The following is a 25378-nucleotide window of genomic DNA, read 5'->3' as shown; positions in this document are numbered from 1 at the left end:
TAATGATGGTGACCAGCAGCTAGAAGAACATTCTGTGTCCACAGACACAGAAATGTTTGAAATAGAGGAACACAGTATTCTAACTGAGGAGCAAACTGAAGTTGCTTCAGATGAACAGCAACATGATAGTTTAGATGATCTTGTTGAAACTGTGTCAATATGTTCTTTCATTCATCACATGCGCTGTGTTGTGCATACGCTACAGCTGGCTATAAGAGACAGTCTGCAAGAAGGACATGCTGCTGCACTGATTGGCAAGGTGAGAAAATTGGCTACTGTTGCCAGAACCCCTAAAGTTGACTCAATTTTGAAGAGACGTGCTGGAAAAGGGGCAATTATTGATCAAGCCACACGATGGGGCAGTACTTACTTAATGATTCAGCGCTTGGTTGAACTGAAAACCTTTCTTGTAGACATGGCTAACCCTCAACTGACGCTAAATGAAAGTCAGTGGAATCAGGTGACTGAGCTGGAAAAATTGCTAGAGCACCCATTTACAGTGACTAAAAAATTACAAGCAGAGGACTTAACTCCAGGTATTTTCTTAAAGGAGTGGAAGAACCTGATGTTTCGCCTGTCCCAAAGAGGAGGGTTAATTGCAAGTGGCATTGCTACATCAATGAAACGGAGAGAGGAGCTACTATTACAAAATAACATTCTTTTGGCAGCTGTTTATGTAGACCCAATGCATCGGATTCTTCTAGATGATCAACAGCTAAGTAAAGGAAAAGAAGCTCTGTTTGAAATAGCAGTAAGGATGAAAGGGTTGCAGAACAGTCAGGAGGAACAAGAAGAATTTGGTCGTCCTGCCACATCTTCACCCTCATCATCAACTGATGAAGAATTTAATTTCGAAAAATATTTGGATCACAAGGACCGTGCAAAGCGTTCCCGCTTAGAAGAAGAGTCATCCCCATCAAGGAACACAGCCAGTACATTTCAGCAGAATTTTTCATGTGCACTAAAAGAAATTGAGAAATTTGACCATTCATCAAAAATAACAGTGCAACAAGCGATTCCTCTGTATCCTGACATTGTCAGAGATGTTGCCCGAGTGGTTACTGCTTTGCCACCAACACAAGTTAGTGTAGAGAGGTTGTTCTCTGCTCTCAAAATAATTAGATCAGATTTGAGGGCATCCATGAAGGAGGATCTGACAGAGGCAATACTTTGTCTGAGGACAAATTTATAGATTTCTTCTTATTAACTGCATAAAAGTGTTTATTGCATATTTACTTACAGTTTAGAAAAGTTTATAAAAATTATTTGCTATATTCTAATTGTATTCTAATAAATGTAGTTTTTGCTCTAAGTGGTCTGATTACTTATATGATGGTGAGAAACTGAATAAGCACGATGTTTAATATTTTACAACAGTAAATTTGTTGTTATGAATTGGCCATTTATGAAGGAGTCGGAGTCGGAGCCGGAGTCGGAGCCTGATAAAATCCAGGAGTCGGAGTCGCAACTGTGGCTTACCGACTCCACAGCCCTGTCTACCGTTTCTATGTATTTTATATTTGACTAATAAAGACAATGATTTTTATTATAATTATCTGGTGTAGATTTCCCTTATTTAGGTAATAGCTCTTTATATAACAGATACCTCAGAGATCACAATGCTAGGATTTAAAGGGAAACAAGGAAAGTAACCCCCCGACTGCAGCAGTTAAAGTGATAAAAACCTAGTTGCTACAGCTCTGCGGCTGTCTCTTCTATGGATACAACCTCTGTGAAGGTTTAGAGGATTCATTAAAACAGGCTGGTGAGCTTACACTGGTGTGACCAGACTGATCAGACAGCCGACTCTTGAGCACCATGATTTCAGCTTCTAGAAGACGGATAACTTCTTCATAGTCCACTTCCATGCCACGCGCTTGTTTCTGTGCCACTTCTGCTAGATGAATCCTATTACGAAGCGCCCTTGTCTCCTCAATGGCAGCCTTGGCTTCCTAAACAGAAGTTATCATGTAATAGATCAGAATAAAGTAGGGAGCAGTTGCTATTACCAAGTCCTCTCCGATAGACCTACTGAATCACTCCATTAAATTCTGTCGATTCAGAGTATGCTACGTCTAACTACTTAAGCACCATCCTATTTTAGATATTTTATTTCCACATTCCAAGGGTCATACTTTTTAATCCCCCCATTGATATAGTCATATGATGACTTGTACTTGTAGGTTTTTTGGGAACTCAAAAGCTATTTAGTGGTACAGAGGACAGTAAAAAGGCTGATTGATAAGAGGGGTGATTACATGAAGAAAAGCTCCTGAACCCTGCTCCTTGGATGCAGTAGCGTACAGAGATAACACTAAAAGGTTTATTTGTAAGAGGGTGCTATCAAAAGAAAGTTCTTGTAACCCCTTGTTAGGGCTGGCGGAACGCACCAAATAATAAAAGATGGTAATAAGGTGCGTTCGCAGCCCGGGGTCCTCCGTGCAGGGGTGGTAAACTGCTGCTCAGTAATGGCGGACGCTATATGGCGGTATAATAGAAGAACACATGCGGGTTAACGTTACGCGGTGTGTACAGGGTCGGACTCTGTTGCTTCACAGAGCCGCACTACCGCTGAACATAAATGCCGGAGCCTGTTAAAGCTCACAGAGCTCGGCAAGGTAAACGCTCAGTATCAGTTCACAGAACTCAACCCCAAGGACACAGGGTCAGAGTCCCTCTAGACCAGGGTTCCCCAACTCCAGTCCTCAAGGCCCACCAACAGATCATGTTTTCAGGATTTCCTTTGTATTGCACAGGTGACAACATTATCACCTGAGCAATACTAAGGAAATCCTGAAAACATGATCTGTTGGTGGGCCTTGAGGTCTGGAGTTGGGGAACCCTGCTCTAGACCTACTAAGCGTGCGGCGTCGCAACTGCGGACGCCACTAATTGACGCTGGCGACCGTGGAGTGTCGACCAAGTGCACCATGGCGTACAGACCAAGCCACCACTTGGCGTTGATGCCAGTCTCTGACTCTGCCTCCTACTTGCACCTCAGCCTGGGCGCTAACAGTCTAGGCTACACAACATATGCGTACCAAGGGTAGGGGTTTCATAATGAGTCATTCACTTGAGACATTCATACATGCATACAACACTCACTCCACATGGTCTATAATCCTGTTATATATTAGTGCATGGCCGGGCGGCCATGCAAACCTTTTATAGTTGCAGCCTTCCGGGACCTTCCTTGTTGTCCAATCGGAGCAGCAACAGGACCCAAGCATGTGACCTCTGACCTCCAATGAGAGGTCTTCCCACGGGCATGCTCAGTAGGAGAAAAGTCCTACAGAAAGGACTACCAGAGAGTCATTTTGAGTCCAGAAAATTCATAATACTCAATCATATGTCATAAAAGACAAAAATGAATGATCAATATCTTTATTTCACAATACAAAAATCACCAACAATGATTCACAAGTTATAAAATGTAGATAACACAAGAACAGGCGGGCAGCTCCATAACCATATATGCCATGGTAAGCACCATAATTATGGACTAACAAAATGTCAACTCATGACATGCCTATGAATTTAGCAGTAAAAGTGCATAATAAATCATATCATAAATTGACAAATAAAGTAATACAAAGTATATGTCCATTGAAGCAAGGCTAAGGAATAGGGCGATAACATCAGAGTACAAAAACTCAAAGATAAGTTGCCAAAAAGTGCCGTGCGGCTTATGTGCTAAATCACAAAGTGTGCCTAAAAGGAAGCACCATAGCCCAAACATGAACAACCCTATTCCCCAACAGATCCTAAGCAATGCTTAGCCATAATGGATGCGTTACCAGAGCGCAGATGCCCCGACGCGCGTTTCGCTGTGGCTTCCTCGGGACAGGAAGCATTGTTGGTGATTTTTGTATTGTGAAATAAAGATATTGATCATTCATTTTGGTCTTTTATGACATATGATTGAGTATTATGAATTTTCTGGACTCAAAATGACTCTCTGGTAGTCCTTTCTGTATGACTTAGTATGTTTGAGAGTATCCTTTCAATAAGGAATATGTATCGAATAACCCAATTTTTCCTAAATGTATCTATTCAGTAGGAGAAAAGCAGGACTTAGTCCCAGGAGCGTCTGCTCGCTGCTGACTCATGCATTGTACAATAGCTGAGCCTGGCATTAGCCTGGGCAAGACGCTGGGAACCAACGTCTCTGCTGAGCAGGAACCTCTGCGGCTGCAGAAGAATGGGAAACCGCAGAGGACATGGCTTTAGATTCCCCCTGTGCAGTGGCGGGAACTCGACGCCTAACATTACCCCCCCTTCTAGGCCCCCCCCTCCTTAGGCCTCGCTTTGCTCAAAAGCTGCTATGAGCTGAGGAGCACAAATGTGTTCTACAGGTTCCCAGGTCCTGTCATCTGGACCATGACCCTTCCAGTCCACCAGGTAGTACTTTTTACCTCGTACCATCTTGTACCCGACAATGGCGTTCACCTCATAATCATCCGTAGATGAGCCCAATGTCCCGGCAGATGACTCGGAAAACTGGGACATGTGAACAGGTTTTAGGAGGGACACATGAAACGTGTCAGTGATACCGAGGCATGAAGGAAGAGCCAGGCGATATACCACAGGGTTAACCTGCTCCAGGACCTTGAAGGGACCTATTAAGTGAGGCGCAAACTTAGTGGACTCAACTCGCAGCCTGATATTACGGGCGGAGAGCCACACTAGGTCGCCAAGGAGAAAAGGTCGGAGCGGGGCGCCGGTGAGCATTGGCGGAAACCCTCATTCTCTTCTTGGAGGCCTGGATGGCATCCATTGTGTGGTCCCAAATGTCACGTGCCTCCACCGCCCAGTCTGCCACCCTAGAGTCGGTGGAAGACACGGGCATTGGCACAGGAACCAATGGTTCGAAAATTTGGTCAGGGCTATTTCTGCAATGTTGTTGTCACATTCTTTATAGTCTAACAGACTATGCAAAATACCTAAATCTTAAAATACCTCAATTTGGATTTTTTCAAACTTTGAGCGACGAGCGGCACGGGTTAACGTCGTTTGATCGAGCTCAAATTTTGGCTCTCTCAATATCTGGAAAGGGGAATCGTTTTGTGGGGTCCAAACGAACAAGATTCTGACATTTTTCCCCCCCCATATGAGATCCGGTCACCCTAGTGGGCAAGCTTACAAAATCAGCAAGGGATCAAATAATAATTTCCTTCACTATATATATATATATATATATATATATATATATATATATATATATATATATATATATATATATATATATACCGGGTGAGTCATAAAGGACGGACGTTTTTAAACTAATCATAAAATCGTTAAATATTTATTAAATATAAATGTATTCACAGATTTGGTTACGTATACTGACAAATATTTGACAAATTCAAGTGTGGAAAACAACATCTGCCATGTGGTGGCCATTATCAGTGATGCATTTCCAAAGGCGTTCTTGGAAGTTGGCATCAACACGTTCCAACACAACTCTGTCGATTTGGGCAACTTCCACTCGAATAGCTTCCTTCAGTTCTTGTAATGATCGAGGCTTAAGCTTGTATACACGTGATTTGAGGTGACCCCATAAGTAATAATCGCACATGGACAGGTCTGGGGACCTAGGAGGCCAATTAATATCGTCAAACCTGGAAATGATGCGACCAGGGAAGAGAGGGCGAAGAACGTTCATTGTTGCTCCGGCTGAGTGGGCCGTTGCCCCATCTTGTTGAAACCACACACTAGAGATGGGGATATGTTGCTGTCGTAACTCAGGAACAAAGAAGTTATTTATCATGGTGATATAACGTTGTGAGTTCACGGTAACAGTATTGCCATTATCGCCTTCGAAAAAGTACGGACCGATCACGCCATATTTGCCCATAGCGCACCACACCGTTACCTTAGGGCTGTGCAGCGGTCGTTCATGTAATTCTTTCGGATTTTCATAGGCCCAATAACGGCAGTTCTGCTGATTAACCATGCCATTGACATGGAAATGAGCTTCATCACTCATGAATAAAATAAGGTTGTCGTTTTGCTCAATAATTGCTTCCATCTCATGTGCGAACTTCAGTCGCGCTGCGTAATCCCCGCGCTCCAACTGTTGCACAATGGCCAATTTATAGGGGTGGAAATGCAGGTCTAAATGCAAAATACGCCTTACTGTACGATTACTGAGGGCAAGTTCTAAAGAATGTTTCCGAGCAGATCGACTCGGACTACGCAGCATGGCTTGCCTGACGCGTTCCACATTTTCAGGGGTACGTGCCGTTCGTGGAGCCCCCGGTGGTCGTTTGTTCATTAGTGTACCTCGTGTACGGAGTGCTTCAACCCAACGTAGGATAGTGTTACGAGCGGGAACAGCTTGATTTCTGTGAATATTGAAATGACGCCGAAACTCACGCTGAACGGCTGTGATACACTCATTATTCTTGACAAAACTGTCGTACGCAAAAACGCGATGTTCTATCGTCCACGGCACCATAGCTTAAACTGAAACTAAAATAAAAACAATGCTTTCACCTCACAAACATAACCCCGCCTCCCGCACATCTCTACCTCCACCTGGTGGTGAGTTATAGCCACTTCAAATACATCCGTCCTTTATGACTCACCCGGTATATATATATATATATATATATCTAGTACAGACCAAAAGTTTGGGCACACCTTCTCATTCAAAGAGGTTTCTACATTTTCATGACTATGAAAATTGTAGCTTCACTCTGAAGGCATCACAACCATGAATTAACACATGTGGAATTATATAATTGACAAAGAAGTGTGAAAAAACTGAAAATATGTATTATATTCTAGGTTCTTCAAAGTAGTCACCTTTTGCCTTGATTACTGCTTTGCACCCTCTTTGCATTCTCTTGATGAGCTTTAAGAGGTAGTCACTGGAAATGGTTTTCACTTCAAAGGTGTGCCCTGTCAGGTTTAATAAGTGGGATTTCTTGCCTTATAAATGGGGTTGGGACCATCAGTTGTGTTGTGCAGAAGTCTGGTGGATACACAGATGATAGTCCTACTGAATAGACTGTTAGAATTTGTATTATGGCAAGAAAAAATCAGCTAAGTAAAGAAAAACAAGTGGCCATCATTACTTTAAGAAATGAAGGTCAGTCAGTCCGAAAAATTGGGGAAACTTTGAAAGTGTCCCCAAGTGCAGTGGCAAAAACCATCAAGCGCTACAAAGAAACTGGCTCACATGAAGACTATAAATTAACACATGTGGAATTATATAATCAACAAAAAAGTGTGAAACAACTGAAAATGTCTTATATCCGAGGTTCTTCAAAGTAGCCACCTTTTGCTTTGATTACTGCTTTGCACACTCTTGGCATTCTCTTGATGAGCTCACATGAGGACCGCCTGTTGTGAGTTCATTTTCCCCTCCGTCACTGAGGCCTGGTGAACTCCCTATTCTAGTGAAGGAAGGTAGTGAGCCTGATTATCAGACACCTGGGACTAATGAAGACGATTGGCTGAGTGGAGTCACTGACTGGATTTAAGGCAGCCTACGCCCTTTCTGCCCTGCGGGTGATTTCTCTGTGGACTCTTGGACACCAGTCTGATTCCTGCTCTCCTAAAGCTAAGTTTTCTGTTTTGCCTTTTGCATCTAAGATTTGTTTTTGTTTTTCTTGCTTTTTGGATTCTGCCACTCCCTGCTGGAGTGTGCAGTGTTCCGTGAGCTCTGTCTTCTGAAAGTACCTGAGTGCTGATTTAGTTTTTGAAGCTTAGTTGCTTCAGGGCCATTTTTATATCAGCTTGTTGGCTTTTGTCTCTGATAGGGTTTTGGCAGATTGCAGACAGCAGCCTTCCTATCCGTTCCTATCTAGGTAGTTTTTGGGCCCCGTCTTTGCTCAGCCTGTCTTTCTGTCTGTGTAAGTGTTTTCATCTTGCTTCACCGTCATTATATGTGGGGGGCTGCCTATTGCTTTGGGGTCTGCTCTGGGGCAGTTAGATTTCCCCTTTCCTTCTTTAGGCCTATGTATCTCTCCGGCTGTGATCGAGGGGTCTAGGTCATCGTAGGAACCCCCCACGGCTACTGCTAGTTGTGTTGATAGGTTCAGGGGTCTGCAATCTGATAGTTGCCAACTTCTCTGGTTTTCAGGACTTAGCTAGCATTTCTGTTTTTGCCTCCTACGGTGACTCAATCATAACAGAATCACCCGCCTAACCGCAGATCTGGGGTACTCAATAGCAGGAAAGAATTGTGTTTAAAAAAAAAAAAAAAAAAAGGTGTGTGTATATTCTTTCCTCTATATCTCTGAGGCCGTAGGAGGAATTTTTTTTTCTCTCAATGGAGATAAAGCAAGTGTCTGATCGTGTGGAGCAGCTTGCTGCTGAAGTGCGAGGAATTTCCGCCTATCTTGCTCGTTCACATGCTGTTGAACCAAAGATCCCCACACCTGATGTAGTTTTTGGGGATCGATCTAAATTTTTGAGTTTCAAAAATAATTGTAAATTATTTTTTGCTTTGAAGCCTAACTCGTCAGGGAGCCCCACGCAGCAGGTTAAAATTGTCATCTCTTTGCTGCGCGGCGATCCCCAGGATTGGGCGTTTTCTTTGAAACGAGATGACCCTATTCTGACTAATGTGAACGCATTTTTTCAAGCCTTGGGGTTGCTGTACGACGAACCTAATGCTATTGATCAGGCTGAAAAGACCCTGTTAGCATTGAACCAGGGTCGAGAATCTGCAGAGTTGTACTGTCAAAAGTTCCGAAAGTGGGCGGTCCTTACTACCTGGAATGATAGTTCCTTGGCTGCTCTCTTTCGGAAAGGTTTGTCAGAAGCCGTAAAAGATACTATGGTGGGATTTCCTGTTCCCTCTGGTCTGGACGATTCTATGTCTTTAGCCATTCAGGTTGATCGGCGTTTACATGAACGCAGGATTACACGAGAGGTGTTGCCACCGGTTGAACAGACTTCTGAACCTATGCAATGTGATAGAGTTTTGTCTAAGGCACAACGTCAGGAATTCAGAAGGCGTAATAAGCTGTGTTTTTTCTGTGGAGATGCCTCACATGTTATTTCTGTTTGTCCTAAACGTGAGAAACGCTTTGCACACACGTTTTCTGTTGGTGGGGTTCAGCCTAAGTTTCTTTTGGCGATTACTCTGATCTGTTCCCTGTCCACATTTTCCCCCAAGGCTTTTGTGGATTCGGGAGCAGCGCTAAACCTAATGGACTTGGATTTTGCTAAACGTTGTGGATTTCCGTTGACACCTCTGCAGACGCCCATCCCTTTGAGGGGGATTGATGCTACCCCTCTGGCTAAAAATAAACCTCAGTTTTGGACCCAGTTGGTCATGCGGGTCGCCCCAGACCACCAAGAAAATTGCAGATTTTTGGTGTTGCATGGTCTGCATGATGCCGTTGTTCTGGGGTTTCCCTGGTTGCAGATTCATAATCCAGTTTTGGATTGGAAGTCTGTGTCTGTGGTGAGTTGGGGTTGCCGGTGTACCTTTAGTGAGGCTCCGTTTTTTTCCACCTCTCCTCAGTCGCATGAGGTTCCTGACTATTTGGCGGACTACTATGATGTATTTAGTGAGAATGAGTCTGCGTCCTTGCCTCCTCATAGGAGTTATGACTGTGCAATTGAACTAAACCCGGGGTGTAAATTTCCTAAGGGTCGGCTCTTCAATTTATCTGTACCCGAGCACGAGGCTATGCGGTCCTATATTAAGGAGGCGTTGGAGAAGGGTCATATTAGACCATCCTCTTCACCCTTAGGTGCCGGTTTTTTTTTTTGTGGCCAAGAAGGATGGTTCTTTAAGGCCTTGTATTGATTATCGTGCCCTCAATAAAATTACTATTAAATATCAGTATCTGTTACCACTGATTTCGGATCTATTCTCTAGAGTCAGAGGTGCTTGCTGGTTTACCAAGCTTGACCTCGGGGGCGTATAATCTTATCCGCATTAAGCAGGGGGATGAATGGAAGACGGCGTTTAATACTCCGGAGGGACATTTTGAGTACCTGGTGATGCCTTTTGGGCTCACTAATGCCCCTTCTGTCTTCCAGTGCTTCATGAACGATATTTTCCGAGACTTTGTCGATAAATTTTTGATTATCTATCTGGATGATATTTTGATCTTCTCCAAGGATTGGGATTCTCATATGGAACATGTTCGGACTGTGTTCCGGATCTTGAGAGAGAATTCTCTGTATGTCAAAGGATCAAAATGCCTTTTTGGAGTACAGAGAATTTCTTTTTTGGGATTTATTTTGTCTCCGTCAACTATTGAAATGGACCCGGCCAAGGTACAGGCCATTTAAGATTGGGTTCAGCCCACTTCTTTGAAGGCCCTCCAGAAGTTTTTGGGTGTTGCTAATTTTTATCGGAAATTTATAGCAAAATTTTCTAGTATTGCCAAACCATTGACTGACCTGACCAGGAAGGGTGCGGATGTGTTGAATTGGTCTCCGGAGGCGGTTGCTTCCTTTCAGGAGCTGAAGCGTAGATTTACCTCCGCCCCGGTTCTGCGGCAACCTGATGTTTCACTCCCGTTCCAGGTAGAGGTGGATGCTTCTGAGATTGGTGCAGGAGCGGTGTTGTCCCAAAAGGATCCGGTAACATCTAAAATGAATCCCTGTGCTTTCTTTTCCCGAAAGTTCTCTTCATCTGAACGTAACTATGATGTGGGGAATCGGGAGCTGTTGGCCATGAAATGGGCATTTGAGGAGTGGAGACATTGGTTGGAGGGAGCCAAACATCAAGTTGTGGTCCTCACTGACCACAAAAATTTGATTTACCTAGAGTCGGCTAAACGCTTGAACCCTAGACAGGCTAGGTGGGCCTTGTTTTTTACACGTTTTGATTTTGTGGTCTCTTTCCTTCCTGGAACTAAGAATGTCAAGGCAGACGCCCACTCTAGGAGTTTCTTTGCTGATTCTCCTGTGGTGACCAAGCCTGCCACCATCTTAGGCGAAGGGGTAGTTCTTTCTGCCATCTCGCCCGATTTGAGACTTGCTCTGCAAGAGTTCCAGGAGGACAAACCTGAGCGTTGCCCCAGTGGAAAGTTGTATGTTCCTGACCAGTGGAAGAAGAGAGTGATGTCTGAAGTTCATTGCTCTGCATTGGCTGGTCATCCAGGTATTTTTGGTACTAGAGATCTGGTGAGTCGCTCTTTTTGGTGGCCCACCTTGTCTCATGATGTCAGGAATTTTGTGCAGTCCTGTGGGACTTGCTCCCGGTCTAAATCTTGTTCTCGCTCTAGTGGGTTGTTGATGCCTTTGCCGGTCCCCAGGAGGCCATGGACCCATATTTCAATGGATTTCATCTCTGATATGCCGGTCTCTCAAAGAATGACTGTTATTTGGGTGATTTGTGATAGGTTCTCTAAGATGGTTCATCTTGTTCCACTCCCTAAGTTGCCATCTTCCTCTGAGTTGGTGCCTCTGTTTTTGCAACAGGTGGTTCGCTTGCACGGGATTCCTGAGAACATTGTATCTGACAGAGGAGTTCAATTTGTGTCTAAATTTTGGAGGACGTTCTGTTCCAAGTTGGGAATTCAGTTGTCCTTCTCCTCTGCTTTTCACCCTCAGACCAATGGGCAGACAGAGAGAACAAACCAAACCATGGAGTCGTATTTGAGATGTTTTATTTCCGCTGATCAGGATGATTGGGTTTCATTTTTGCCCTTGGCCGAATTTGCTTTAAATAATAGAGCTAGTTCTGCCACTTTGATGTCACCTTTTTTTTGTAACTTTGGTTTTCACCCTCGATTTTCTTCAGGGCAGGTGGAGCCTTCTGCCTGCCCAGGTGTTGACACTGTGGTGGAGAGAATGCACCAGATCTGGGACCAAGTGGTGGATAAGTTATCTCTCGCCCAGGAAAAGGCCCAGCGGTTTTCCAATCGACATAGGACCATTGGTCCCCAGTTTAAGATTGGTGATATGGTGTGGTTATCATCAAAAAATATTGCTATGAAGGTGGCTTCTCCTAAGTTTAAGCCTAGATTTATTGGACCTTACAAGATTTTGGAGATTATTAATCCGGTCTCTTTTCGTTTGGCTCTTCCTGTCACATTTAAGATCCATAATGTGTTCCATAAGTCCTTGTTGAAGAGGTTTGTTGAGCCAGTTGTGCCTGAGGTGGCACCTCCGGACCCTGTATCGGTTGAAGGTAACTTGGAATATGAGGTAGAGAAAATTCTGGATTCCCTTCTGGCTAGACGGAGACTCCAGTATTTGGTTAAGGGAAGGGTTATGGTCAGGAGGATAATTCCTGGGTCTCTGCCTCTGATATTCATGCCAAAAGATTGGTGCAGGCCTTTCATCGGGCTCACCCTGATCGCCCTGGTAGCGTTGTTGAGGGTTCGGTGACCCCTCCTCAAGGGGGGGTACTGTTGTGAGTTCATTTTCCCTTCCGTCACTGAGGCCTGGTGAACTCCCTATTCTAGTGAAGGAAGGTAGTGAGCCTGATTATCAGACACCTGGGACTAATGAAGACGATTGGCTGAGTGGAGTCACTGACTGGATTTAAGGCAGCCTACGCCCTTTCTGCCCTGCGGGTGATTTCTCTGTGGACTCTTGGACACCAGTCTGATTCCTGCTCTCCTAAAGCTAAGTTTTCTGTTTTGCCTTTTTGTATCTAAGATTTGTTTTTGTTTTTCTTGCTTTTTGGATTCTGCCACTCCCTGCTGGAGTGTGCAGTGTTCCGTGAGCTCTGTCTTCTGAAAGTACCTGAGTGCTGATTTAGTTTTTGAAGCTTAGTTGCTTCAGGGCCATTTTTATATCAGCTTGTTGGCTTTTGTCTCTGATAGGGTTTTGGCAGATTGCAGACAGCAGCCTTCCTATCCGTTCCTATCTAGGTAGTTTTTGGGCCCCGTCTTTGCTCAGCCTGTCTTTCTGTCTGTGTAAGTGTTTTCATCTTGCTTCACCGTCATTATATGTGGGGGGCTGCCTATTGCTTTGGGGTCTGCTCTGGGGCAGTTAGATTTCCCCTTTCCTTCTTTAGGCCTATGTATCTCTCCGGCTGTGATCGAGGGGTCTAGGTCATCGTAGGAACCCCCCACGGCTACTGCTAGTTGTGTTGATAAGTTCAGGGGTCTGCAATCTGATAGTTGCCAACTTCTCTGGTTTTCAGGACTTAGCTAGCATTTCTGTTTTTGCCTCCTACGGTGACTCAATCATAACAACCGCCCCAGGAAAGGAAGACCAAGAGTCACCTCTGCTGCGGAGGATAAGTTCATCTGAGTCACCAGCCTCAGAAATCGCAGGTTAACAGCAGCTCGAGACCAGGTCAATGCCACACAGAGTTTTAGCAGCAGACACATCTCTACAACAACTGTTAAGAGGAGACTTTGTGCAGCAGGCCTTCATGGTAAAATAGCTGCTAGGAAACCACTGCTAAGGACAGGCAACAAGCAGAAGAGACTTGTTTGGGCTAAAGAACACAAGGAATGGACATTAGACCAGTGGAAATCTGTGCTTTGGTTTGATGAGTCCAAATTTGAGATCTTTGATTCCAACCACCGTGTCTTTGTGTGACGCAGAAAAGGTGAACGGATGGACTCTACATGCCTGGTTCCCACCGTGAAGAATGGAGGAGGAGGTGTGATGGTGTGTGGGTGCTTTGCTGGTGACACTGTTGGGGATTCAAAATTGAAGGCATACTGAACCAGCATGGCTACCACAGCATTTTGCAGCGGCATGCTATTCCATCTGGCCATCATTTTTTTTTTTTCAACAGGACAATGACCTCCAGGCTGTGTAAGGGCTATTTGACCAAGAAGGAGAGTGATGTGGTGCTACGCCAGATGACCTGGCCTCCACAGTCACCAGACCTGAACCCAATCGAGATGGTTTGGGTTGAGCTGCACCGCAGAGTGAAGGCAAAAGGGCCAACAAGTGCTAAGCATCTCTGGGAACTCCTTCAAGACTGTTGGAAGACCATTTCCGGTGACTGAAGCTCATCAAGAGAATGCCAAGAGTGTGCAAAGCAGTAATCAAAGCAAAAGGTGGCAACTTTGAAGAACCTAGATTATAAGACATATTTTCAGTTGTTTCACACTTTTTGTTAATTATATAATTCCACATGTGTTAATTCATAGTTTTGATGCCTTCAGAGTGAATCTACAATTTTCAGTCATGAAAATAAAGAAAACTCTTTGAATGAGAAGGCGTGTCCAAACTTTTGGTCTGTACTGTGTGTATATATATATATATATATATATATTATAGGTAGATAGCAATTTAATATTTAGTAATTTGATTTAATTTTTCTGTGCCAAAAGTGTGAAAATTTTCCTGAGTTGCAAAATGTTGAGAAATTCCTGGCAGCAAAAGGGTTAAACGTAAGTTGAATCCATTTCCACTAAGATAATATTGCTGTGGTTAGTGCATAAGACTTCATAAGCCAGCAGTGCTGGTTATTAAAAAAACAAACAGCTAGACTGGAAACACTTGTGGTGTGGAAATGTTCAGAGAAGGCCTCATTAATCAGAAAAAGCGTAGGATATTGTGTAGGCGTTGGGTTCCGGGCGCTGCACAGCGGGAATCCCGAGCCTTGCCATCTGCAGTCTCCCATTCCCCTCCGGCCGCAGTGGAGCCTGCTCAGCAGACACCACGATCCCGGCGTTCTGCCCACACCAGCATCGTGGGTTCGGTTGCTGCTGCCACCTCTGGTCCAGTTATGGTAATGCAGCCGGTCCAGCAGCAAAAGACTCCAGAGGCTAAGTCCTCCCTTCGCTCCACTGAGCATGCTCAGGAGACGATCTCCCATTGGGGATCGGGAGTCACATGCTCAGGTCCTTCTCCAGTTCCGATTGGTCCATATGGAGGATCAGGAAGGTCCCGGAAGGGCATGGCGATAAAAGGCTCGCATGGCTGCCCCGCCAAGCGCTATGATAGACTCTGAGGTTAATGCATTTAGTGTATGTGTGATGCTGGATGAATGAGCCTAGTGACTGACACATTATAATTCCCCCCTCCTTGGATATTATGCATGTGTTAGGGTGAGGGATTAGAGTCAGTACGCTAGCTCTACACTGCATAGCGCCACAGTGTTGCTCCACATCCACCGCTAGCGCCAAGGGCGTCGGCCAGTATAGGCCTACTTGGCCACTGCTATCGCAGCGTCCGCTATTTACGCCGTGCGCTTTAGTAGCGCTTTCCAGCCCGGTTATTAGGCTGGTTAGTGGCGTCCGTCAGGGCGGATACTGCACACATTGCAGCAGTGGTTCACACCCCGTGACCTGTGACGCTAACAGGTTGCGGTTGTTCGCCGGCAGACACGTGTTACGTGAAGTAACGGCGCACGTGCCTGTTAGCACTGGCTCAGTGATTACGCACCGGTGTCCGGCTTTACTCCTACACGCCTTTCCCTCAGTGTTCAGCAGCAGTTGGTCACCTCTGCACAATGGGCCCTGGGATGCGAACACACCTTATATATTATTTCATCTTTATTATTTGGTGCGTTCCGCCAGCCCCGTAACATAATGGAAGTACCTGTCACATCCCATCTGACCTCATCGATGAGTCCTCTTCAGGTGCCAAGAATGAACATAAGGCGGCACTATTATATAAAGAGCCTGAAGGTGATGGATAGAGGGTAACAGGCATCGTACGGTTTAAAGGGGTTCTCCATCTTGTGCAATGAGTACATGTTAGAATGGTTTCTGATCCCAATATTTCCCCTGCTTGGACCCCAAGTGATCAGCAGCCATTATATTATTTTCCTTGCATATGTTTCCTGATTGATGTACTGTAAGTGAGGACCATACTCTGCATCACTGTGTATGGTGCCGGCATCTGTCGGGCTCTACAATTTAGAACAATTTGGGAGTCTTTTGTATCGATAGTTTTGAGCACCAAAATTAGGCCTCAGAATTGTGGAGGACGGCTATTGGGTGAGAGAAGGGCAGGTTATACCTGAAAGCACCTAGCCATTACTGTTGTTCCCTGTAGGCAGATCGCTGGCCGGCCACGCTTAGTATACATGTAAACCAAACCAGACCTACAACAAAAAAAGCTGTCCAAACATTAACCCCTTCAACCCGCAGCCTGTTTTCACCTTCATAACCAGGCGAAATGTTATAATTCTGATTAATGTTACTATTTGTTAACACGTGTGTAACGCTTTAACGGATCCCACTGACTCTGAGACCGTTTTTTCGGGGTCGGATTGGGAGACCTTGGTGGCCATTCAACTGGCCCACGACAACCAATCCACTTTCCAGGAAACTGTTCATGCAGGAATGCTTGGACCTGACACCCATAATTGATGGTATGGTGTGGTATATGGGGTATAAAGATAGTGGGGCCATTCTTCATCAATGGAAACCTCAATGCCACTGGATAGCTGAAATTGCCAGTTGAATGGCCACCAAGGACTCCTGATCTGACCCCCTTAGGCTTTTATCTTTGGGGTCATCTGCAGGCAATTGTCTATGCTGTGAAGATATGAGATGTGCAGCATCTCCAACAACGTATACTGGGAGCCTGTGCTAGCATTTCTTCTGCGGTGTTGCTATCAGTGTGTCAAGAGTGGGAGAAGATGGTGTCATGAAAGAATAAAGTTACATTAAAACCAAGCACACCATTGTTTTTCTTCTGAAGTTCTCAATAAGTTTGATGTGTCACATGACCCTCTTCCCATTGAAAAAAATAAAGTTGGAACTAAAATGGCCTCCATGGTCACCACCAATCTTGAAAAGTTTCCCCCCTCCCACAAACAGGAAGTTGATATCACCAACCATTCCCATTTTATTTAGGTGTATCGATATAAATGGCCCACCCTGCAGAATGCTGTAGATAAGCCCTGAAAGATGATGGCCGCATCTTATTTCGGCCAAAATTGCTGACAGGTTCCCTTTAAAAAATGTTCCTGTGATAAGATAATCTTATAAATATGCCCCTACTGTGTAATGGCCGTGTCTGACTGTGCAGGGACATGGGCTGATCATACCACAGCTCCTGGGCAGGAGAGGAAGCAAAAGAGAGCATACAGACAGAATCAGCTGTGATCCCGTGCTGTATAATTTCTGGGAGGTAAAACATTTCACTGCCTGTTTTTAATCAATGTTTTACCTCAAAGAAAGAATCAGCTGCTATCCAGTGCCTTCCTGTCTGTATACTCGCTTTTTCTTCCCCCCCTGCCCAGGAGCTGTGGTATGATCAGACCATGTTCCTGTACGGTCAGACACAGCCATGACACAGTGTACAGCAGGGGACATTTATAAGATTATCTCGGGACATGAACATCTTTTTGAAAACACATCCAATTGTGGATTGAATTATTATTCAAAGATCTATTTATTAAAATGTTTATTGAAATTAATTTTGTTTGTGGGAAAACCCCTTTAACCCCTTCACCACTTTGGGTTTTACTGTTTTTGCATTTCTGTTTTTCACACCCTTCTTCTCAGCCATAACTTTTCTAATTTTCTGTCAATATGGCCATTTGAGGGCTTCTTTTTTGCGGAACGAGTTGTACTTTTCAATGACCCCATTGGTTGTGCCATATAGTGTACTCGAAAACAAGAAAAAAATTCAAAGTGCGGTGAAATTGCAGAAAAACTGCAATTTCACACATTCTTTTTTGTTTTGCTTTATTACCATGTTTAGTAAATGCTAAAACTGACCTGCCATTATGATTCTACAGGTCATTACGAGTTTACAGACACCAAACATGTCTAGGTTCTTTTTTATTTAAGTGGTGAAAAAAAAACCTGAAAGTTTCTGAAAAAAAAAATTGCAATTTTCTGAGACCCGTAGCGTCTCTTTTTTTTGTGATCTGCAGCTGGATGAGGGGCTATGTTTTGCGTGCCGAGTTGACATTTTTAATGCTACTATTTTGGTGCAGATATGATCTTTTGATCGCCTGTTATTGCATTTTAATGCAGTTTTACGGTGACCAAAAGAATGTAATTCTGTCGTTTTGACTTTTTTTCGCGTTACACCGTTTACCAATCAAATTCACTTTTCTTATATATTGATAGTTGAACGTGTATTTTTTATTGTTTTGTTTTGGAAGGAACGAATATGTAGGTGACTTGAACTTTTATATTTTTTTTAATATTTTTAAAAAAATGTTTTTAATACAAATTATGCTGAATCTTTTCTCACAAACTTATATACTATTCTGCTCAGCTTCTCCTGGTCTATAACATGCTGACAACAGATCGGACTGAAGGTACAACATCACGGGTTCCCTTTTATTTACGGATATTCACTAGTGATTTGTTAAAATTTAGGGTCAAAAATCCCCAGCCCACCAATGTATAATGCACACATACCTTTTGGACATTACATAGCTCTGCAGAGAGCCGAGTGTTTCTCTTTTCGGATTCCATAAGTTGCTCCTGTGAAGTGAGCACATTGTATGTGTAGATTAGATCTCCATTATACTCTGTAAAGAGAAAACGGCAATGTGACAGCACTGTAGGAGTGCACCCCCGAGTGGGACTGCAGCGCCGTGGCAAGAATCACTAGGATTCCTACAGTGTGGAGTAGCCCAATCTGGTAGTGAGCACTGTGTTGTAGATTACTGTATGGCACCGGACATTTTGTCCATTTACCACCTACCTTCAGAGATTTTATCTGGTCGTATACGTCGTCCTTGTCTCTCTCCAGCTTATTTATGTCACTCTTGTCGGAGAGATCACACGACTGTATTTAAAATATAATCATGTTAGAAAAGTTAGGGGCCGATTTTTCAGTTTTTGTCTTCTTTCCCATAATTCTCTGCAGCATTGCACACTTTCATGCAGGACCTGCAAATTCATATTGCATATGCACAAACGGCTGTATACAGTCATGGCCGAAAGTGTTGGCACCCTTAAAATTGTTCCAGAAAATGAAGTATTTATCCCAGAAAATTATTGCAATTACACAGGTTTTGTGATACATGTTTATTTCCTTTGTGTGTATTGGAACAACACAAAAAAGATAAAAAAAAGGCAAATTGGACATCATTTCACACACAATGTGTATAACTGCAATAATTTTCTGAGAAAAATACTTCAATTTATGGAACAATTTCAAGGGTGCGAACACTTTCAGCCATGAGTTTATATCATTTTTGGAATTATTCACTATCACAAACAATATAATAATAGAAGAGTGATGCTGGTCTGTGACAACTCGTACAGTCCCATGGCTTCCAGTAATATCTATACAGTGATGACACTCAGATCTACCTCTCTGCTGTCCACAATCCTAGAGTGTCTATCAGCCATATCCTCCTTATCATCAAACTTCCTAAAACTTATTGTAGCCAAATCCCAACTCATTATCGTTCCTCCATCTCAACTTAATTTCCCTACCTGACCTATCTATCATAATAAATGAGAACACTATTTCCCTTATACCAGAAGTCTGCTGCCTTTGAGTAATCCTGGACTCTGCCCTGTCCTACAAACCACACATCCAAGCTATTAATACTTCCTGTCGCCTCCAACTCAAAAATATTTCCAGAATTCATCTCTTCCTTGTCTTCCGAGTCTATGCGTTTTTGAGTTGCCAAGCTCACCAGCGCACTCTTTATTTTGCAGAATATTTCCTAATATTTATGCCATCTCTCTGATGGATTTATTCTTTTTTTCAGCCTAATGATGGTCTGTTTCTCTTCTATTGAGAGCTGCTTTGACTCCATGTTGTGGGTTCACAGAAACAGCTTCCAAATGCAAATGCCACACCTGGAATCAGCTCCAGACCTTTTACCTATTTAACAGATGATGAATTTATGAGGGAACAACCCATGCAGCTCACTAGAGAGCTTTTGAGATAGAGGTAATTGTCCAATTACTTTGATCCCTTTAAAATGAGGCAGCTACATTTTAAAGAGCCGTAATTCCTAAAACATTTCTCCAATTAGAATAGAATGAATAATATATTAATTATATACACAATAGGAATAATATATTCATTTAACAAGCAAATGGATTATGTGCTGGAAAAAAGTGTGTGCAAATTACCAGTGTAAAATCCCATTAATCGGTAATTTATTAATTAACCCAATTTTGAGTAAAGAGAAAGGAGGTTCCCCATTTTCCAACCTCCAACCAGTGTGAAGAGCTGCTACAAAAGTCATCTACTGCTCTAAAAGATCTGGCATGTAAGCGCATTACACAGATAATGTATAAATTTTAGTAACAACTGTGTAATACCTCATTCCTCTGTCAAGGCGCTGTAGGGAAATTGAACATTTTCTGCCAGATTCCACCAGAAGGTCGATGTGTCTTGTTCTTGAGTTATTGCTGAGATACAATTTACATAACTTTACAGGAAAACAGAAGTAGGAGGACATCTTACCTGATGTGTGACGCTGTCCACAGAATGTGTGTTTTTAGATTCCTCTCCAAGTACATATTGTCCAAAATCTCTCTCTTCTAACTGCAGCTTTAACATCTCTTCAGCCACCTGAATAAAGTCTAGCACATGGGGGAAATGGCTTTAGCATCTAAACATGGGAAGGCACACGGAAGAAATAGTAGTACCATATATACTCGTGTATAAGCCGACCCGTGTATAAGCCGACCCCCCTAATTTTGCCACAAAAAGCTGAGAAAACTTATTGACTCGTGTATAAGCCGAGGGTGGAATCCATAGACTATGCCCCTATATGCTGCTCCATAGTTTATCCCCCATATGCTGCTCCATAAAATATGCCCCCATATACTGCTCCATAGACTATGCCCCCATATACTGCCCCATAGACTATGCCCCCATATGCTGCTCCATAGACTATGCCCCCATATGCTGCTCCATAGACTATGCCCCCCATATGCTGCCCCATAGAATATGCCCCATATGCTGCTCCATAGACTATGCCCCCATATGCTGCCCCATAGAATATGCCCCATATGCTGCTCCATAGACTATGCCCCCATATGCTGCTCCATAGAATATGCCCCCATATGCTGCTCCATAGACTATGCCCCCATATACTGCCCCATAGACTATGTCCCCATATGCTGCCCCATAGAATATGCCCCATATGCTGCTCCATAGACTATGCCCCCATATGCTGCCCCATAGAATATGCCCCATATGCTGCTCCATAGACTATGCCCCATATGCTGCTCCATAGAATATGCCCCCATATGCTGCTCCATAGTTTATGCCCCCCATATGCTGCCCCATAGACTATGCTCCCATATACTGTTCCATAGACTATGCCCCCATATGCTGCCCCATAGAATATGCCCCAAATGCTGCTCCATAGACTATGCCCCATATGCTGCTCCATAGTTTATGCCCCCCATATGCTGCCCCATAGACTATGCTCCCATATACTGTTCCATAGACTATGCCCCCATATGCTGCCCCATAGAATATGCCCCCATATGCTGCCCCATAAAATATGCCCCCATATGCTGCCCCATAAAATATGCCCCCATATGCTGCCCCATAAAATATGCCCCCATATGCTGCCCCATAGAATATGCCCCCATATGCTGTCCCATAGACTATGCCCCCATATGCTGTCCCATAGACTATGCCCCCATATGCTGCCCCATAGAATATGCCCCATATGCTGCTCCATAGACTATGCCCCCATATGCTGCTCCATAGAATATGCCCCCATATGCTGCTCCATAGACTATGCCCCCATATACTGCCCCATAGACTATGTCCCCATATGCTGCCCCATAGAATATGCCCCATATGCTGCTCCATAGACTATGCCCCCATATGCTGCCCCATATGCTGCTCCATAGACTATGCCCCATATGCTGCTCCATAGAATATGCCCCCATATGCTGCTCCAGTTTATGCCCCCCATATGCTGCCCCATAGTCTATGCTCCCATATACTGTTCCATAGACTATGCCCCCATATGCTCCTCCATAGAATATGCCCCCATATGCTGCTCCATAGAATATGCCCCATATGCTGCTCCATATACTAAGCCCCCATATGCTGCAAAAAAAAAAAAAAAAAAAAAGCCATACTCACCTCTCCTGGGTCCATCGCTGCTGTCTGCCGCTTCTTGTGTCAGTGACTGTTCAGCCAGCAGTGGGGCGGCACGCACTAATCACGTCACCGCGCCCCCTGCTGCCTAAATGTCACTGACACAGGATGCAGCAGAGACAGCGGTGAGCAGCGATAGACCGGGGGACAGGTGAATATCGCTATACTCACCCATCCTGCCGCGGTCTGTGCAGCCTCGCTTCTCCACTGTCTCCCTTCCTGTCTTCAGTGGTCAAGTGGTGCCGCTCATTACACTCATGAATATGCGCATATTCATGAGTGGTAATGAGCGGTACCCCGTGACCGCTGAAAACAGGAAGGGAGACAGTGGAGAAGCGAGCGAGGCTGCAGAGACCGCGGCAGGACAGGTAAGTATGATCTCTGACACCCACGCTCTCCCTCCCCCGCCGACCCCCAGGTATATGACCCGTGTATAAGCAGAGAGGGGGACTTTCAGCCCAAAAAAATGGGCTGAAAATCTCGGCTTATGCATGAGTATATACGGTAATTGCTTTTTTTGTATCATGATACAATACCCAATAATGGCACAAAATACCAATACTTGGAATTACCGTGGTCCAGTTCAGTAGAACAGATCCAAGTGTAGGAGCCATAATAAGTCCATGGCTGCTTTTATATGACCACGATACTCGTGCAACACCCTGGACCTCCTACAGCCTAAGCTGATCAGATTACTTTCCGTCAGACAACTTCTCCACTTCTCCTTTGCACCAGATTTAATACATCTCCCCCTATATCTATGGATATGCTTGACATAAGTGCTACAAGCTTTTCCCATTCCATACCACAAACATAGTCTCCAAACATGATGTTCCACAGCCTAAAATTAATCAAAGTGACGATGCAATAACGAATCAACAAAGCCCAGTACAAATGCATAAGAATACTAAGTATGTAATAAAATGGAAATTAAATCTAAGTCATATGGATGCCTGTGCACATGTAATATCTGCAGGAGCTCCTTACTGAGCAACAACGGTCACCAGAGAGTTTTGTGCAACGTCTGGAGAAAGTTGATAGGGTTTTATTTTGCATCAGGTAGATGTTTGGGTATTCTAAGCTTTACATGGTCGTCCAGTATTAGAAAAAAGGTCTGAATATATTGTACATCATGCATACTGGAGGTGTCACCAATTTTAAATGAAGAAAAAACAGATTTATAAGAGACGTTTATATTCAGTCATTAACACTCGAACAGCTATGTTCCACCTTGATAGCCCCATCCCCCGCTTTCTTATATGAACACAGTGTAAGAAAGCAGTTCCTCATCATTAGTGATGTATAAGTGGGGGCAGATGGTTCCACCTTCAGCTGCTTTTCCTTGTCAGTCTAAGGCTGCATGCTCTGTTCCTGAGTGCCGGCGACAGTGTCGGGTATATAGATGCGAGACTCAGCTGAGTTTCTCGCATGTGTGATCCCGGGCGAAGGGCTCGAGCAGACGACCATAATAATCAGTCGAATGCCATCTGTCATTACTAAATCAGAAACAATCCTGAGGTGACGTCTATATGTATGACATGCGCATTTTAAGATGGATTTGTCCTTTGTGTAAACTTTCCGCCAGATGGAATGCATCCTACAAAAGTAGTTTACAAGGGAGTGGTACCGATCAATCAAATATCACAGGGCTCCCATTGTTGGTGTCTTATCCCCAAATGACTCTCCAATGGCTGTCTTCCAAGGTCCTGTTATTACTTTCCACCCATGTGTGTCTGTGTGAAGGGCTGTCTGACCCCATCTTTTCCTGCACATGCTGCATCTGGTGGTACATAGTGAGTCACAATGCTGGGAGTGGGAGCTCCTGAGATGGTCGAACATCTCGGTCCCATAGCAGGGGTACTGAGAAGCACCGCTCACCACGACCAGGACTGCTGCTCACAGAGAGACGTTCCTCTGATGTGGTGGAGGAGGCACCCACACAGCATGGTGTGAGACTTCATCACAGTTAGCAGATAAATAAAGGGCGGGCTTGGAGTGCGCCATGGATTGTCTGGAGGCCTCCTTCCTGTCAAGTCTAGCTGTGTCCCAGGACTACATTACTTGCTAAGCCTCTTTAGTACGGGGAAGCTTTTCTTTCGATTGCAAAGTTTTACTTTCTGAGATACAACTGACTTTTTGACAGGAAGCACAGGGTGGGCCAACGTGAAGTTTAGCGCTGTGGAGGCAGATGTACCGCATTGTGCAACCTGTCACTAATGTAGAGAATGATTTACCCCTTCATGTATGAACCATGGTTAGTGTGTGGGTACATCTCTGCCAGGTTGTAATGTTGTGGCATGTGAGCTCACACAATGAGGCAATACAGTACATTACAGGTATGCATACATGGTGGGCTCGGTCCACACTACATCTGTGGTCACAGTCAGGATGGATGCCAGTGCACCCAAGGTAAAGAACTGTGTACCACGTGCTACACGTTTCTTTGCAGTAGTTCTCTGTATAGGAAAATGCAATCTGCTGCACTTTCCTATATCGTTAAAGGGAATCTGTCAGTAGGATCTACCATCCTAAGCCAGGTGTGTAATACAGGTAATACAGGTGTGTAGGACATAGAAAGATGAATGAAATGATATGGTACCCAGGTACATGCGATGCAATATCTTTTCCAGAGAAATCCACATTTTATGGGCCGAACACTGATATGGGAATCTGCCTCCAGAGTTTATTAGAAATGAAAAGAGTCCTCCCCATAGATCGTAATAGCTCATTTACATATAAGAAAAATGTTGATATCTTTGGAATAAGACATCAGATTGTAGCTATCAATGAGTCCTTGCATTCAGCTTCCTACGACCTACATGCCCATATAGACGGCTTAGGAGGGCTGATCCTACTGATAGATTCCCTTTAAACAAATGGTATGCAGGCATATACCAGACAGCAAAGGGCAAAAGAACAACATTTTGTCTGGTGAATGGTTGCCAGGAAAAGCTTGTATGATGTAGCCTAAGTGCACCTAGCCTTAGTGCCAGCTGCATCTTATGTTTGCTTCTGCATTGCAGATTTGCACCTGCTCTTCGATGCCAGCCTGTTACCTCCAAAACACACTGTGTCATTCTCATCCAAGTCCATGTGGCTTCTCATCAACTGCTTCTGTTCCTTTGTCAGGTTAATGCCTAGATACTTGAGAGCCTATGGAGAAAAACAAATTAAATGTCTGAGATTGGAGACAATGATGTGAATGGTGGCCATCTCTTTAGAGCACTGAGGAAGATCACTATTATTAAAGGGGCTGTCCAATGAAAGCAAGTTCTCACCTATCCTTAAGGCCCCTTTACATTTAGCGATGCACCAGCGATCCGACCCGGTCAGGATCGCTGGTGCATCGCTAAATGATCGCTAGTGAGCTTTCACACAGACGCAGCGCACGATACTTACCTTTCAGACACAGCGATCCTGACGTCCTCCCGCCCGCCTCCACGCAGCGCTCGTCGGCGCCAGCAGGAAGCTC

At 44.2% G+C, this 25378-nt stretch overlaps 1 protein-coding gene across 3 annotated transcripts in view; it reads right to left on the bottom strand.

Moving 5' to 3' along the window:
• The window catches only part of STXBP4 (syntaxin binding protein 4), a 74013-nt gene that overhangs the window by 19433 nt on the left and 29202 nt on the right, over positions 1 to 25378 (bottom strand). For all 3 annotated transcript variants that reach the window (XM_073588172.1, XM_073588174.1, XM_073588173.1), the window contains 5 exons: positions 24963 to 25059; positions 20245 to 20363; positions 18517 to 18600; positions 18228 to 18293; positions 1776 to 1952 (listed from right to left, as the gene is read on the bottom strand). In XM_073588172.1, the coding sequence (XP_073444273.1) occupies positions 1776 to 1952; positions 18228 to 18293; positions 18517 to 18600; positions 20245 to 20363; positions 24963 to 25059 (543 nt within the window). The remainder of the gene's footprint in view (positions 1 to 1775; positions 1953 to 18227; positions 18294 to 18516; positions 18601 to 20244; positions 20364 to 24962; positions 25060 to 25378) is intronic.

Source organism: Dendrobates tinctorius, unplaced genomic scaffold, assembly GCF_039654945.1.
Source record: "Dendrobates tinctorius isolate UK_male_01 unplaced genomic scaffold, ASM3965494v1 ptg000103l, whole genome shotgun sequence".
NCBI classification, from domain to species: domain Eukaryota; kingdom Metazoa; phylum Chordata; class Amphibia; order Anura; family Dendrobatidae; genus Dendrobates; species Dendrobates tinctorius.
This window is presented reverse-complemented; position numbering and strand designations above follow the sequence as displayed.